We start from the raw sequence: 16783 nt of genomic DNA, 5'->3' as shown, positions 1-16783 counted from the left end.
TACTCTCCCATGCCATGGAGGGAGCGGCTAGAGCCAGCGCCTTTGCAATTTTGCAGAACCCTTCAAGGCGTCCTTCGCGAATGCGCCCTTTGACAGTTCTATGCTCTTTGGCAAGACCGTCCACGACACGCTGGTCCAAGGTGAGAAAGACGGGAAGATGCTGTCTGCTGTCGGGATCCGCTTCTCTAATCCCCAACGGTCCTTCTCGAGGAACCAGAGGGGATAATAGAAGATGTGGTTCCGGAAATCACAGCAGTCCCACTTTGGACCCCTCGTCCTTCAGAGGCAGAGGAGGACAAGGTGGACGCCAACCCAGAGGCAGAGGGGGGGCCGAGGAATCTCAGGTCTCAAGAACCTTTCTCGGAGAGGCCCGCGCAACAGCCCTGAGGGCTTACCCGACTGTCCCTCTCTGGAGGCAGTCGGGGGGCATCTGTCGGAGCACCTCCAAACTTGGGAGTCCATTACTATGGATGGGTGGGTGCTCCGAATTATATCCAGAGGTTATTCCCTTTCTGAGTCTTCCCCCTCCTATGAAACGCCTCTCCGATGTCCCACCCAATCAAAGGGAGGCGGCAGCTTCAGAAATTTCAAAGCTATTAGAAAAAAGAGCCATCCAGCACGTCCCCCCAGGCCAGTCCGGATTCGGAAATTACTCCAGGTTTTTTTTAGTGCCAAAAAAGACGGGGGACTTGAGGCCTATCTTAGACCTCTCGTCTCTAAACCTGTTCATTCCCAAAGAGAAATTCTGGATGGTCACTCTGCAATCTATTCTCCCCTTCTTACGGGAGAACAACTGGATGTGATCCATAGACCTCAAGGATGCATACTACCACATTCTAATGGACAGATGATCCAGGAGGTTCCTCCACTTTCGGCTGGGAGCCAGTCACTATCAGTTCAGGGCTGTTCTGTTCGGCCTCACCTCAGCACCCAGGGTGTTCACCAAGGTCATGGCAGTGGTCGCAGCCCACCTGAGACTTCAGGGCATTCGGGTCCTTCCGTACCTGGACGACTGGCTCCTCACCACCTCCACCAGGCATCAGCTCTGCTCTGCCAGGGATTATACCCTAGCTCTTACTCAGCGTGTGGGTATTACTGTAAACCTTCAAAAATCATTCCTTCACCCTGTGCAGGTTCTGGAATTTATAGGGGCCAAGATTAGATACACGCCACTTCAAGGCCTTTCTAACAACAGACAGGTTGCACAGCTTGTCTCTTCATGTTTTGGCAATTCTCCAGTCTCCAACCCCACCTGTGGAATTAGTCCTGAGAGCTTTGGGCTCCATGGTGGCAGCCATCGGTCTGTTGCCCTTTGCACGGCTGTGCATGAGAATTCTTCAGTGGACTCTTCAGGTCCAGTGGTCACTTTTACTGCACCCCGATTCCCTTGAGCAGGGTTTGCAAGGACTCCCTTCTCTGGTGGCTTCACTCCCAGGAGCTGTGAGAGGGGAGACCATTTGTTATGCCTCAGCCCCAAGCCACATTGACCACGTACGCTTCTCACCTCGGGTGGGGGGGGCATACTATGGGCAGAACCATCCAAGGCACGTGGACTCCCTCAGAGACCGTTCTGCATATCAATGTTCTGGAGATGAGGGCGGTGGTTCTGGCGTTGCAGGCCCTACAAGACCTTCTTCCTCCGGGAACTATTGCAATTCAGACAGACAACATGGCTGTAGTCTGGTACATCAACAAACAGGGAGGAGCCAGATCTTATCCCTTTTGCCGAGAGGCTATGAGAGTTTGGGAATGGGCTCTCTCCACCAACCGCTTTCTGGTAGCAATGCACATTCCGGGCCGGACCAACATCCTAGCGGACAAGCTAAGTCGCTTGATCCTCACACCGTACAAGTGGTCTCTAAACCCGTTAGTAGCGAAACAAATCTTGCTCAAATGGGGTCTACCTTGCTGCAATCTTTTTGCTTCTCCGTCAAACACAAAGTGCAGCGAATTTTTCGCTCTAATTCCCCCAATAGGGGAGAGCCCCAGAGACGCTCTGGTTCATGCTTGGCTCCCCAGTCTCCTTTATGCTTATCCCCCGCTTCCGCTCATGACGAAGTTCCTGCAGAAAGCCCATCGGTTGGGGAGCAAGATAATCCTCATAGCCCCATTCTGGCCTCGCCAGATCTGGTTCCCTTACCTGCGGTCTCACAGTGTAGTTCCTCCTTGGATCTTATATCCCATTCCAGATCTAATTTCTCATCCTGCGGGATTACAACCTCCTAACCTGGGCGACCTCAAGCTCATGGCTTGGCTGATCCAGTTCCGCTGATAGCAAGGACTCCCAGTATCTTGTCACCAGTGAAAGCTATTCTGGTAGCAGCACACAAACCATCTACCAGAAAAATCTACAGTAGTAAATGGAAACGTTTTTCCATCTGGGCCAAAGACAGGGGCTTAGACCCCTCTACTGTCCCTATTCTGACGATTCTTGATTTTCTGTCCCATATCTTTCATCAGGGAGCCAGTGCATCTACGGTTAAAGTACAGTTGGCAGCCATCTCTCATTTTCATGTTGGGGATGATGTAGGATCACTGGCTTGCACCAGAATTTGCAAAACTTTTTTAAAAGGCGCCTTTCTGTTAAAACCGCCAGGTAAGTCTGCGGTCCCACCATGGGACTTAACATTGGTCCTACAGGCTTTGACAGGCCCTCCTTTCGAACCGGCTGCTTCTGCTCAGTTGAAATTTTTATCTTGGAAAACAGCCTTCCTGATTGCAATAACTTCAGCCAGGAGAGTGTCTGAGCTTCAAGCCCTCTGTATGAAACCCCCTTACCTAATATTTCATAAGGACAGAGTTTCTCTCAGGACTAATCCTTCCTTCCTCCTTAAAGTAGCCTCTGAGTCGAATATTAATCAGTTTATTAATTTGCCAGTGTTTTTCCCCAGTTTCCAGAACAAAGGGGAATACACATTACACAAATTGGATGTACATAGACAACTGCGTTTTTATTTGCACAGGACAGCAACCAACCGCAAATCTGATCAATTGTTTGTATCCTTTGCCAAGTCTTCTTTAGGTAAACCTATTACCAAAGTTACATTAGCCAACTGGATTTCACAATGCATAATTCAGGCCTATTTAGCTTCAAACAAACCGGTACCTTTGGGAATCCATGCTCATTCAACCCGATCCATAGCTACCTCTGCAGCGTTCTGGTCTAGAGTCCCTATAGACGACAGATGTTCAGCAGCTACTTGGTCCTCCTCTCATACATTCATTTCCCATTATAAATTGGATATGATATCCAGGAGTAGGGCTTCCTTTGGCTCCGCTGTGCTCCGGAATATTCTTCCTTGAGGGCCGCCCAAGGTTTCTAGGTAGCTGGGGACTCTGTCCTACAGGTTGCAGACCAAATGAAGTTAACTACTTCAGATAAAGAAGTTATGTACTCACCATAACGTTCCATCTGAGTAGGTAACTTCATTTGTCTGCAACCGACCCCCCCCCCTCATTCCCCCTAACCAGTTTCATGCTTCTTAACCATGGGATAGGATTGCTCATTCTGTTAGGCAGTAGGTTACTGGCCTCTTTCGAGGGTCTTGTGGAGTCTTTATAGGCAAACTCGATCTGAGGATGGGGGATGTGTAGCAGGGGATTATGGGTAGGGGGAGGAGCTAGGAGCTCAGATCTTTTAGCTAGGTAAAGCTGCCGGCTCTGATCCAAGGACGGATCCGATACCCACAGGTTGCAGACAAATGAAGTTACCTACACAGATGGAACATTATGGTGAGTACATAACTTCTTTTTCTTTCAGGTCCACAGTAATCAAAGATGTGCTGCCATGAGGGAGACTAAACTATATAATGAGCTTGGGTCTTTTTTTCTGCGGGTAACAAGGATGGATGCTATACCACTACAAGTTGTGCATTTACTATAACAGAGCTGCTTGAGTAAGTCCACCTTTGTTAACATGTTGTACTGCTTCTTGCTGACTTTATCTGGAAGTTTGTGAGTATGTTGTCTGAATTTTTGTGGCGTAATAGGTATGTGGAAGGAATGTGGTAAGGAATGTCCACAAGCTGAAGGATCCCTGCCAGTTCATCAGGTTTTCAGAAACTTGAAATTCATATGGTTGGGACCATATGGTCAAGTTTTTGAAAACGCAAATCTTCTGAATGGAGATTTCAGTACAGTGCAGATCATGCAGTTTACCCTTTTCATCATTGTAGTACAATCTCAGAGTTTATATATATAATTTGCAGGGGGTGTGGGGGGCTTAGGGGGCTTGATCCCCTGCATAAACGTAAAAAAGGTAGATTTTTGTGTGTCTTTTTGTTTTTGATGTTCGAGTTTTTAGAAACTCAGTCATATGGTCCCAACCTTATGCATTTCGTGTTTCTGGATAGGGATCCCCACAGGCAGAATATGTGTAAAGGAGAAATGTAGTAGCTTGGGAAAGTTTTTTTTTTAAATACCCAGGAGCCTAATGCTTGACAGTATTAGTTCTGCAATTAATGCAATAAACTAGGTTATTCCACTCTCTCTTATGTTGCTTGTATAGCTTTTACATTACATTTTTTGTGCAGTTTCTCCTTTAGTTTGCAGTTAATTAGTATTCTACACAGGTCTGGAGCTAGGAAGGAACCACATGTGCCTTTCTAACAGGGATGACCCAGTATGTGCTGGAAATGGTTGCATGTGCTCTTGCAGGAGAAGCTTAAGATTTCAGAATTGCCTTGATGGGACTTTCAGTAAGGAGACCTCAGCTGTTTTCAGCTACAGAGTTCCCTCTCAAAGATGAGCTGAAATAGTAATGAAACTATTCATGTGTTTACAGTGAGTGTTACCTGAACTAGATTGTAATTTGCCTTATTGTACTGAAAGTAACTGTAATCATTTTTTCTTGTCTGGTCTTTTATTCAGCCAAGAGTTGTGGTCCTTTGCCGGATGTACTGCATGGAAGTATCAAGTATAGCAACGGTTATGATTTTGGCTCTGTTGCCCGAATATTTTGTGATGAAGGGTAAGTGTTGTGTCTGTCATACCATGTAGTGGTGGTGGTGATGTTGATGGTCTCTAAAATGGGAGTTTGTTAAAACTACTAACCATAGGGTTCAAAAAATGCTGGGACGTTGATAACATAGAAAGCTAAGCAGTGATTACTCTGCAGGAGTCTCACACCTACTAGCTGTAATCAACCTGCTAATCAGAATACAGCCATCTTGGAAGTCCACAGAAGTAATATCTTCTTGGAAGAATGCTTTGGTGGTTGTATACATTAAAAACTCTTCACACTCTGCTTAATATAGACCCCATTTCAATTTTAAACCATAATTTATAAAATTTGTTTTATTTCATGTTTTTGCTTTTGTTTAATGAGTTTGTCTGAATGGAGTTAGTCAAAAATCCCTTTTCAGTATAGGTACAAGGCGAAAAACTCTTAAAATTTAAAAAGACATTCAGTAATGTACATAGAGACATAAAATAATAAAAGTAAATATTTTACACTTGCTAATTGCATTCCTATGAAAGTTTAGGCAACTGTTAAGTATAAAAGATTGTTTTGTATTAGTAGCTGCTGGACATTGAGCATTTGAAGAGCTGTATTAGTGGATTTGTCAGATTGATAACAGATAATGTGATTAGTGCTTTAAAAATCATAGAAATGGAAGTGAGCAAAGGAACTATGTAGGGCAGAATCTTAATATGGTAGTTGAGGTTATGTCTAAAGCAGGTCCAGAGGAGCATATTTATATCTAATATATATTATAGGTTCATAGGTAGGTACTAGGCTATCTGCCCAAGGGCATTTATAAGCCTAGCCATAGTGTGTCAGCTTTTGCCACCCCATTGATTAAGTAACTGAGCCTCTGGCAAGAAAGACAATGAGGTGATCCCAGGGGTATATTTTCTGTTATCCATCCACTCGTCAAGGTTTCTCTTGAAGAGTGTTAGTGAAGGGCTCTGCCTAATGTAGTTAGGAATTTTGTTCCAAAGCATGGGGAGTCTCTGTGACAGGAATCTATCCCTCCAGAATGTTCTGTTTATTGTTGTGGCGAGGTTTAGCTCACTAGAGCGAGTGGCTCACATTGACTTGGATTTCTTTAGGTGGAGCATGTCCATCTATTCTGAGTTGGACATGACTTTGTAAGTCAGGCAGAGATCACCTCTGAGCAAGCAATATGCCACTGAGTATAGCCGGAGTTTTTCCAGTCAGGCTGCATAGGACATATGTTTGAGGCCAGTAATCTTCTTGGTGAGGTACTTTTGTGATGTTTCCAGCTGTTGGAAGTGTCTTGTGAGGTACATCCCAAATGGAGCCTTGTACTCTATGATGGGGCTGATGAGTGATGAGTAGAGGGGCACTGTAACCTCTTTATTTCTAGATGTGAACCCTTTAGTAATTAGATGGGCTACATAGAAGGATTTCCTAACTACTTTGGCAATATGATTGTCAAAGAAGAGATTACTATCTACTTGGGTCCCCAGATCTCTTATTACCTCTTTTGTATTAAGGAGGCTGCCACCTATGTGGTAATTCATGGGTGTTTTGTTTTTCCCAAATGGGATGACTATGCATTTTTTGGCATTTATCATGAGACCATGACTTTGACACCAGGCGTCCGCCTCAGTAAGGCCCTTTTGGAGAATGTCTGTGTCAGCCGGAGAGTCAGTTATGGCTCCCAGTTTGTAGTCATCGGTGAACTTGGTTGGCCATAGTCCTCCTGTGTTTGCCTGTACTTCTGAGAAGTATATGCCGAACAGTAGGGGTCCCAGGATCGAGCCTTGTGGGACACCACTTGTAACTGGTTTAGAGTCGGACCTGGAGCCTGCTATTCTTACCGTGTGAGTTCTGTCTGTAAGCCATTTGGCAACCCATCTCGTGACGTAGGGGTTTATGTTCAGGCTGGTGAGTTTTTCTATAATTCCCGAGTGGGGAATGGTGTCAAAAGCCTTGGCGAGGTCAAGGTAGGCTGTGTGAGCCACCTTCCCCTCATCTATGGCCTTGGTGACTGTCTCGAAGAAGTCAACCAGGTTTAGTAGGCATAATCTGCCCTTAACAAAGCCGAACTGGGTCGGGTCAAGTACACAAAGTCTCCAAAGCGAAAAAAAGTGAAAACAGGTTTATTACTTTGCAACTAAACAGTATGATACAAAATTAAACGGTTAAGCGCTTTTCATCTTAATTTAGAAGACTTCTTCAGACCTACAACAGTAGCACATGTGCTCACTTTAATACAGACCACATGGTGGTTTCAAAAAAACATTAACCAATGGTATTGCATAAGTAATTAAGTAATTAAGCTTGGACACATGACATCAGCAACCAGTCAAATACAAAAACAGCAACTGTGAAGACCTGTAAAGAACAAAAATGTATAGCTGCTTTTGTGCGCAAATAAAGACACATTAAATCACTGCATTTAGGTGGACAGAGTGTAACTCTTAAAATATGTGATAAAAAATGATGAAAAAACTATGGGGAAAAAAAAATATATAGATATATATATATATATATATATATATATATATATATATATATATATATGTAAATGTTTATATACACATTGTTATGAGTTACAAGAGTGCTTCAAGTGGACTAAAAGAACGCTGCACTCAAAATAAAGTAAAATAAAATAAAACAAGAGACTGCAATTTCAACTTTAACCAGTGTTGATTGACTCAAATGTAATGCTTTCACAAATCACCAACAAGGGTGAAGCAAGCTTAGATGTAAGATGAGACATATTTTTAAAAAGATTGAAAACGTGAAGCGAAAACCTGCATTCTTTTACTCAACTACAAATAGAGCTGTTTAAAAGACTTAGTTAGACAAAAGACTTGTCTAGCGCATTAGGCTCTTTAATTTCAGAATACAGGCAATGGAAGTGACTTCATTCAAACCTGGGGGGTTTTAAGAGTTGAGACGCAGTTGCCAAATCAACTCCTGTCTTTCCAAAATTTGATGATAAGGACCCCCTTTCAGATTAACAGTAACCTGACAAATCATTTTAAAGTGAAAGTGGTGTGTTGGGTGTTCAGCACAATGCCTTGCCAATGCGTTAGAAGGTGACTTTTTTCTAATATGGTATGTGTGCTCATAACATTGCCAACATAATATGCTGGACAGGCTACACAATTAGCCAGGTAGACAACAGATTTAGAGTTGCAGTTAAATCTACCCTTAGTTTTTACCTTAAAGGAACCTGTTGTGAATTTTGTTCCTGTTGCTATGTATCTGCAATAGTTACAGTTTTCACATTTAAATGTACCACCAGATCTACTACAGGTCTGGAGTTCCATTTCTAAGATGTGTTTCAAGTTCCTCTTCTTCCTGTAAATAAAAGATGGTGAATTACCCAACTTCTCCAACACGTCTGGTTCCATCATGAAGATCCCCCAGTTTCTTTTAACTATAACCTCAATTGCTTTGACTTCCAAACAAACTGAAATGACAAAACTACTTGAAATCTTTCTAGTGGCTACATCTACTGTTTGTTTCTTGAGTTGCAGTTTGGATTTGTTTGTTTGGATTACACAGTTGGGTCGGGTCAAGTGTTTGGAGGTTCCCAATGTCTTTGTTAATGAGTTCCATGATGATGCGCTCCATAGCCTTGCAGACCAGGCGAGTCAGGCTTATGGGGCTATAGTTACCAGGGTCAGTTGTGGCCCCTATTGTGGAGTGGAATAGCCGTTGCTGTGTGCCATTCTATGGGCACGTAGTCTGTGGAGAGGCTGAGGTTGAACAGTGTGTTTAGGTGGGGGGGTTAGTTTGTTCTGTAGTTCGTGCAAGATGCATCCTGGGACACCATCTGGCCCCATTGACACTGTGCTTTTGGCTTTTGAAAGGGCTGTTTTCACCTGTGCGTCTGTGATTTCCGGGACACTACACTTTTCCGGTATTGTTGTAGGCCCTTTTGGGGGTGGGGGGGTGACGTTTGCACTGAATCTATCTGCCAGGATGTTGGCAATATCAGTAGGTTCAGTATATTTTGTGCTATTTTGCACTAGCTCAGAGCATATCTGCAAGTTGCCACTTAGATTCTTGACATAGCTAAAGAAGGCTTTGTGGTTATCTTTTGAATCCTTGGGTATTTTTCTTTCGAAGTTAGCCTTGGATGATTTTATGAGGGACCTTAGTTTCTTACTGATACTGATAAGGGATGTCTTTCCTTCTTGGGATTTGCTTTTTTTCTGAACTAGTTTCCTCCTTCTATTGTATAGCCTGTTTATGGCAGGGGTCCACCAGACTGGTTTCCTTCTCTTAGAGGAGTGAGTCTTGGTTTTGCTAGGGATGGCATGATCCATGCATCCTTGTAGGTGCTCATAGAGTGCATTTGTAAAGGTTCCTGCATCTTGGACACTGTTATCCTCTAGCATGGGGGCTGTGAAACTTACCACCTCTGTCTTAAGTAAGGTGAAGTTTGTTATAGAAAAGTTTTTCACTGTGGTTTCCTTGGTTGGGGGTGATGGTGTGGTGTGGACATCCAGAGTGATTAGTTTATGGTCTGATCTAACCAGTGATGGGTTGACCTCTGGTGCAGAACACCTGTCGCCCATGTTGGTGATGACCAGGTCCAATATGTTTTCACCTCTGGTAGGGAGAGTTTACCAGCTGATCCAGGGCATTTGAGTTGATAAATTCCAGGAAGCGCTGGACCTGGGAGTTTGTACTTGAGTAGTTTTCCCAGTTAACAGTAGGGTAATTGAAATTGCCCAATATCAGGGTGTTATATGTGTTTGTGTGTGTGTATGCACTTACAAGATTTCTATTAGAAGTGTAGAGGCAGAGTGCGAGTTATGTCACAAAATGTGTATGTCTGGGAGATGCTTGTAACAAGAGGTGTGTTTTTGGGAAGAGTGCTTGTGCAACATAATATTCTGAATGAATAGAAATGGTTTGATATGGCAAGATGAAGATAAGTGGCATGCATCCTAGAGATCCATTGATTTTTAGTTTTATTTGTTTTAAATGAATTTATATTCTGAATGGATTTCAGTGGTATTGGGATGTAGTCCCATAGTTCAACTTACGCTATTTGAATATAGTCATCTGCGGTATTAGATGATTTGTTTATAGTGATAATTGATTTTTCTCTGGAGTTTAAAATTCTATTTGGGGATTAGTATTGTACTAAGTTAAGGACTAGGTAAGTTTCTTGCTTAAATAGAAGTCTGCATATTGCAGATGTTCTTCATTCCACATTGCTGCAGTCCTAACTATAGGGTAGTCCGCTGTCCAGTCGGCCCGAATACCAAAGATATGAGCTGACGCCGTCAGGGGGCATTAGACTGACGCCATGACCGACGCCATATCCTCAGTCTTTTGCCACATGGTCCGATGCAGAAGCAATTTTGCGAGTGCAGGTTGGCGCTCTGAAAGTTTCTGAAGTCAGAGTTTCAGACCGAATCAAAGTTGGCTAAGTACCGTTGGGGATTATTTTGGTTTTTCTTGCCTCAGTATTTAACCGGATGTCAGAAAAAGTAAATAACTGTATTTCTTGTGGGAAACAGATACCTCATAGGGATTACCATACTTTGTGTATACCTTGTTTAGGGCCTGAGCACGACGTTGTTGGATGCCGCTCTTGTGCTAGATTTAACAAACGCACTATTAAGAGAAGGTTAGACTGTGCCAGGTTAGTGTTTGGGAAGCGTTGTAACTATAAAATGCCGTTGGATGCGACACGCGAAGCATAAGGACAAAACAGCAAAGCCTAGAGGGGAAGAACCGACAGTCCCGGAGGTCGGTTCTTTAGAGGGCTCAGTGGAGCCGGAAGTTTTGCCAGGTGTTTCTCTGGAGTCTCAGGGAGAGACTTTACTGTTACAGGATGTTTCCTCTCAGGAAGTAGGCCAGGCTGAGGGGGCTTCTCAGGTGGCTGTTCTTCCCTCACTGGGCCTCCCTTCTGTTCCCAAGGCTTCCTTAAGGGGCAGGCCAAGTTTTGCTTCAGTGGGGGTTTCTCCTAGTGCTTCAGGGTCTTTGCCTAAGAAACATATGCTTAAAATGGCAGAAGATTTGATTACTATGATAAGGGGTTCTATGCCCCCTCCTGATAAGAGGCCTAGGGTGGAACCTGAGGTTGAGAGTTTTGAGCAATGCTCGGAGGCTTCTGAGTCTTCGGCTGAAGACTTGCAGGAGTTCCCTACTTATTCTGATTCTGATGTGGATGATTCTACTCCTTCAGCTTCTCCTCCTGAGGATTTTTCATTTTCAGAGACTTTGCATTCCATGAGGGAGCATTTTAAATGGGAAGGCCAAGATTTCTCTGATTCCAGGAAAAGGCTTAGGGAGTTCTTGTTTTACCCCAGCATAGGCCTTTAGCTATACCTCCTGTTTTGAATGTGGTGGAAGATGTTTTGCAGAGGCTTCCCTGAATCCTGATTCTTTGCCTCCTGCCCCAGTTAAACCGGATAGGTATTATAGGGTGCCTGAAGCTCATAAGTATCTTTTAAGAGTCCTAGGGCAGACCCGAAACTGTCTCTCAGGGGCCTAAAGGTGTAAAGGCCTCAGTTGTTAAAAATCCTGTCCCTCCTGATAAAGAGGCAAGGGCTTTGGATAGATGGGGAAAGAAAGTGTATACTTCTTCCACTTTAGCCATGAGGGCGTTGAATTGTCAGTTTCACATGTTAAAATATCAGAATTATCTTCTTTCACAGTTGAAATCTAAGGTGGATGCTCTGGAAGGTATTGACTGTAAAGAGTTGCAGGATTTAGTTCATGTGTCTGAACAGGTGGGTAAACATTCCTTGCAATGTGGTTTTGATGCTGTGCAGGCCTCCTCCAGGGTGGCTGCCACTGGTTCTGTTCTTCGTAGGCACGCCTGGTTGAGAGATCAGAACTTAGCTGAGCATGTTAAGACAAGGATTTTGGATGCTCCTTTACAGTCTGATGTGTTGTTTGGTTCGCCTGTGGAAGCAGTTTTGAAGAAAATGGAGGACAAGGCTAAATCTATGCAAACTGTTAAAGATTTTTACAGGTGCAGCCTCCAAGTTTAGTAGAAATTGGCCTGCTAAGGGTTGGACTTTTCCTGCTTATGATTCCCAGTCTAGGGGTAGGTCTAGACGAGAGGCAGAGCTCAGGGTTCTTTTAGGCCTAGGACAGGGAGTTCCCCTGCTCAGACTTCTGGGGAGGGCAGGGGTCAGTCCTGCAGACCCAATGACCTGCCTTTTCAGCTGCCAGTTCTTCTCGCCTGGCAGCACCGTTGGGAGGAAGGCTGTCTCTTTTCAAAGAAAATTGGGATTTAATTACCCAAGACAGATGGGTTCTGGATATCATTCACTTACAGGTTTTATTTCCATACCTTGCCTCCTTTCAAAGGCATGCCAGACATTCCTCCTCTACAAAGACAAGAGCACAAGCAAATTTCTATGTTACTCCAAATAGGGGCCATTCAGCCAGTTCCTGTGCCAGAAAGAGGCCTAGGATTTTATTCTCGCCTGTTCCTAGTACCAAAGAAGGGGAACACGTGGAGACCAATTTTGGATTTATCTATACTCAACACTTATCTGGACATTCCCAAGTTCAAAATGTTGACGTTACAACAGCTTTTACCTCTACTGGGCAAAGATCACTGGATGGTAACTTTAGATCTCAAGGAAGCTTACCTTCATGTGCCTATAAGATTAAGTTGCAGAAAGTATCTGCGAGCTGGAAGTTCTCATTATCAGTTCTCTGCATTGCCCTTTGGCTTATCTACTGCGCCCAGAGTATTCACAAAGGTTCTGGCTCCAGTGATAGCTTACTTCAGGCTAAAAGGGATTCAAATTTACCCTTACTTGGACGATTGCCTGATTCTGGCTCAAGAAAAGGAAGACCTTCTACAGCATCTGGAATATGTCATAGCAGTGCTAAGATGCCTAGGGTATTCTGTGAACGAAATAAAGTCCAGTCTAGTACCCTCTCAAGACATGTGCTTTCTGGGTGTGAGACTGAATACAGCAGCCCAGATGGCCTTTTTAACCCCGGACAAACAAAAGAATCTTTCCAGTTACTTCCATCAACTATCTCTTCAGTCCGGGCTGACTGCAAGGACAGTCCTTCAAGCCTTAGGGTTCATGGCATCTTGTATTCTGGTGCTTCCCAATGCCAAACTGCATATGAGGAAGCTACAATGGTATCTCAAAAATGTATGGACACAGCACTGCCAGGATTTGGACACTGTCATTCAAATAATACCTTGCATTCAAAAGGAATTTTTGTGGTGGGCTCAGGAATGTCACCTAAACAAGGGACTCTCTGTGACCCGGCCAGTCAGATTCTAACGACAGATGCCTCAGACATTGCTTGGGGAGCTCATCTAAATGGAAAGTGGATACAAGACAAGTGGCCTGCCAGACTACAGCATCTACATATCAACATGAAAGAGATGTTAGCAGTCCAGTTTGCATTAATTGCTTTCAAGGAATTACTTCTTCCAGGGCAGGTGTTGATTCTAACAGACAACACAACTGTCATGTGGTACATCAACAAACAAGGGGGAACACATTCTTACCCATTGTGCAGGCAAGCGATGATTTTATGGGAGACTTCAGCTTGCAACTAACTCTTCAGGCAAGGTTTCTGCCGGGAGCACAGAACTCCTTAGCAGATGTGTTAAGCAGACAAATCATGGATCCCCACGAGTGGAAACTGGATCTTCATGTATTTCAAAACTTGACAGTGTCATGGGGAACTCCAGACATAGATCTGTTCGCTTCCCCACTAAACCACCAGCTGCCAAAGTTTTGCACAAAGAGTTTTCATCACACAGCTTGGAAAGTGGATGCTCTTTCTTTCAGCTGGAAAAATCTTCATGTCACCTCTGCCTCTTCTTCCAAAGGTGCTTCTAAAGGTCAGACAAGACAAGCCAAGGATGATTTTAATAGCTCCAGATTGGCCTCGGCAGCACTGGTACCCATTACTGAGGAGTCTGGTAAGGAAGCCTCCATGGCCTTTACCCTTGATTCCGCACCTGTTGTCTCAGAGGGACGGTCACCTGCTCAATGTCAAGCTTCATTCTCTTCATCTAACAGCCTGGCATATTCTGTTTTGAAGGTCTCAGCTTCCTCAACAAGTTTTAAATGTGATTATGGAAGCTAGGAGACCTAGTACAAGGAAAGTGTACGCAGAAAAATGGAAGAGATTCTTATTTTGGAGTGCAGCAAACAATTTGGAGATTTCTGAGCCAAATTTGAGTGTGGCTCTTCAATATCTTACTGAATTATTGGACAAAGGTTTGTCTTTCTCTTCCATTAAGATTCATGCTGCAGCAATTTCAGCTCACTATGATTGTGACCCACCATTGTTTTCGCATCCTTTGTTCAAGCAATTTCTTAGAGGGGCAAAGAATATAAGACCCCACGTAGAGCTCCTACTCCTGCTTGGGATCTCAATTTTGTGTTGGAGAAACTTACTCTACAACCTTTTGAGCCTCTACTGCTGAATTGAAATACTTGTCATGGAAGACTGCTTTTTGTTGGCCATTACTTCTGCAAGAAGGGTTTCTGAGTTGCAGGCCCTTATGGCAGTGGAGCCTTTTGATTTTTCATAAGGATAGGGTATCTTCTAATCCTTCCTTTATGCCTAAGGTGGTTTCTAGTGTGGCTTTAAACCAAACTATTCATTTGCCTACTTTTTATGCAGATCCCCAAAATAAAGGGGAAAAGATTTTGCACACTTTAGATGTACACAGGCAATTCGTTATTATTTGAGCAGGACTAAGGATTTTAGGCAGTCTCAGCAGTTGTTTGTTTCTTTTGCTTTGAGTTCGCAGGGCAAGCCTGTGTCAAAACAAACTATTTCTAGGTGGATTGGGTGTTGCATTGCATTTTGTTATTCCCATCATGGCAAGGAGATTCCAGCTGGGATTAGGCCTCATTCCACTAGGGCTACTGCCACTTCAACAGCATTTCTAAGGGGTGGCAACAAAGGATATTTTGGAGGCAGCTACTTGGAGTTCAGTGCATACTTTCTCTAAGCATTATCACCTTCCTCTCTACTCTAAGTCTAGGGCTGGTTTTGCCACAGCTATTTTGCAAGGCATGTTGTCAGTTCCTGCTTCCTTATGATTTGCCAGCCTCCCTTACCTCTGCTTTGGGATTCTACCCAATAGTTAGGACTGCAGCAATGTGGAATGAAGAACATAGTACAGTTTTGTACCTACCATAAATGTAGATGTTCGAGGATCCACATTGCTGCAGTCCAATTTCCCTCCTTCCCTCTGTGTTTAGGGGTGGTTGTGTAGGTGAGGTTATGTTCAGCTAATTTTGTATATATTGTACATATTTTTGGTGCAGGTATGTTTGGTGTTTTTGGATTTTGGGCCTTATCTTTTCAGGGTCTTCTGACATCTGGGGCAAGAAAACACTGCGGATAATTAGTACCCTGACTGGACAGCGGACTACCCTATAGTTAGGACTGCAGCAATGTGGATCCTCGAACATCTACATTTATGGTAGGTACAAAACTGTACTTTACCCAAGAAAGATCTTGGAGATGTGGTAGTAACTGGTTTAATTCTTTAATGGTTAGGTATTGATGTGTTTTGTTTACTGCAAATTTGGCTATTTTATTATAACATTGCTCAAATTTGTACAGTTGCAAGACTGAAGTTTAGTGATGATTGGGGCAAGATAGAGGAGAGATGGTAGTCAGAAATTATGTCTTCAGCCTGTGTCAATGAGATGTTTTTACTCTTTATAATATATCTAGCTTTTGACTTTAACCACATGTGACAGATGGTGGTCAAATTTCAACTGGTCATCTGATGATAGCCGGTACTCTTGTGTGGTTTATTTGCACTATCAGTGTATTGGTAGTTAATAATAGTGAATAGTGTTTTGGTAGAGACGTGTTTTGGAGTGAAGAGTAGTAGTTTACATATTAGGTTGACTAAACTTATTTTAAATCTACACTGAAGCTGAAATACCAAACCAAAAATAAACCAATGTGTGGGAGGCAGAGAAGGTACTCGGGTGGTAACAAACTGTACTGTTTCTGTTTAATAAAAAACTTCAGTTAAGCACTTTAATCTTAACTAAGTAGGACTTCATCAGAACTTAAAGCAGATGAACAACACACCTTCTAAATACACAAACCCAACTGTAATCAGTTAAATCACATCCCATGTTTTCTATTTACAAATACACCTAAAATATTTTTTCTTTTTACCTCCAAATGCATCCCATTTATAATATATTTCCTTGTCCACTTCAAATTAAGCAATTCATAAAATATTTTGATCAAAAGCATCTTGCTAGCCCAAAAAATAACATGAAATAAAATGAGGGTCTTAAAATACAAGGGACAAACGTTATAATCGTATAACAAAAATGTATGGAAAAGTAATAACGGTTTTATATTTATGAATCCTTCTAACAATATGTTTACTAAAATTTACTTTCCAAATCTGTAAATACATAACTAATATAGAAGTAAATGTCTGTTCATACTATATAAGCATATCTCCAACAGTTATATTAATGCAAATAAATTGTTTTGTTAGTTTAAAAAAACCTACACTTAAAAGCTAGTGTCAAAAATGTGTTAAGAAATGTATTAAGAAGTGTAATTAAGAAAACATTATGGTTTCCTGAGCATTATTTGCATTAATACATATATATGCATATTTAACAGCTTATTTGCTTAAATCTCCGACCATTATAAGATGGAAACAAAAAAGGCCTGAATTTGAATAGCACTCTTCATGTAGATAAAAATCTAACAATAAATTTCAGTTGTTCTAACTCTAACCCTCCTCATAATTTAGCTGCTCGCAGCCTTAGAACACTTCTGATTGAAACATGACCAGTAAGACAAGGGGTTGTCATGGCATTTAATCTTAAGTTGCCAAAAAAA

General features: G+C 42.7%; 1 protein-coding gene across 1 annotated transcript in view; it reads left to right on the top strand.

Moving 5' to 3' along the window:
• LOC122806049 (complement decay-accelerating factor-like) overlaps positions 1–16783 on the top strand; it is a 225738-nt gene that overhangs the window by 182542 nt on the left and 26413 nt on the right. Inside the window, exon 3 of the mRNA XM_044076289.1 lies at positions 4870–4969. Coding sequence (XP_043932224.1) covers positions 4870–4969 — 100 coding nt within the window. The remainder of the gene's footprint in view (positions 1–4869; positions 4970–16783) is intronic.

Source organism: Protopterus annectens, chromosome 7.part0 (assembly GCF_019279795.1).
Source record: "Protopterus annectens isolate FY-2018-M chromosome 7.part0, PAN1.0, whole genome shotgun sequence".
Taxonomy (NCBI): domain Eukaryota; kingdom Metazoa; phylum Chordata; order Ceratodontiformes; family Protopteridae; genus Protopterus; species Protopterus annectens.
Note: the sequence above shows the minus strand (reverse complement) of the source record. Positions and strands in the feature narration are given on the sequence as shown.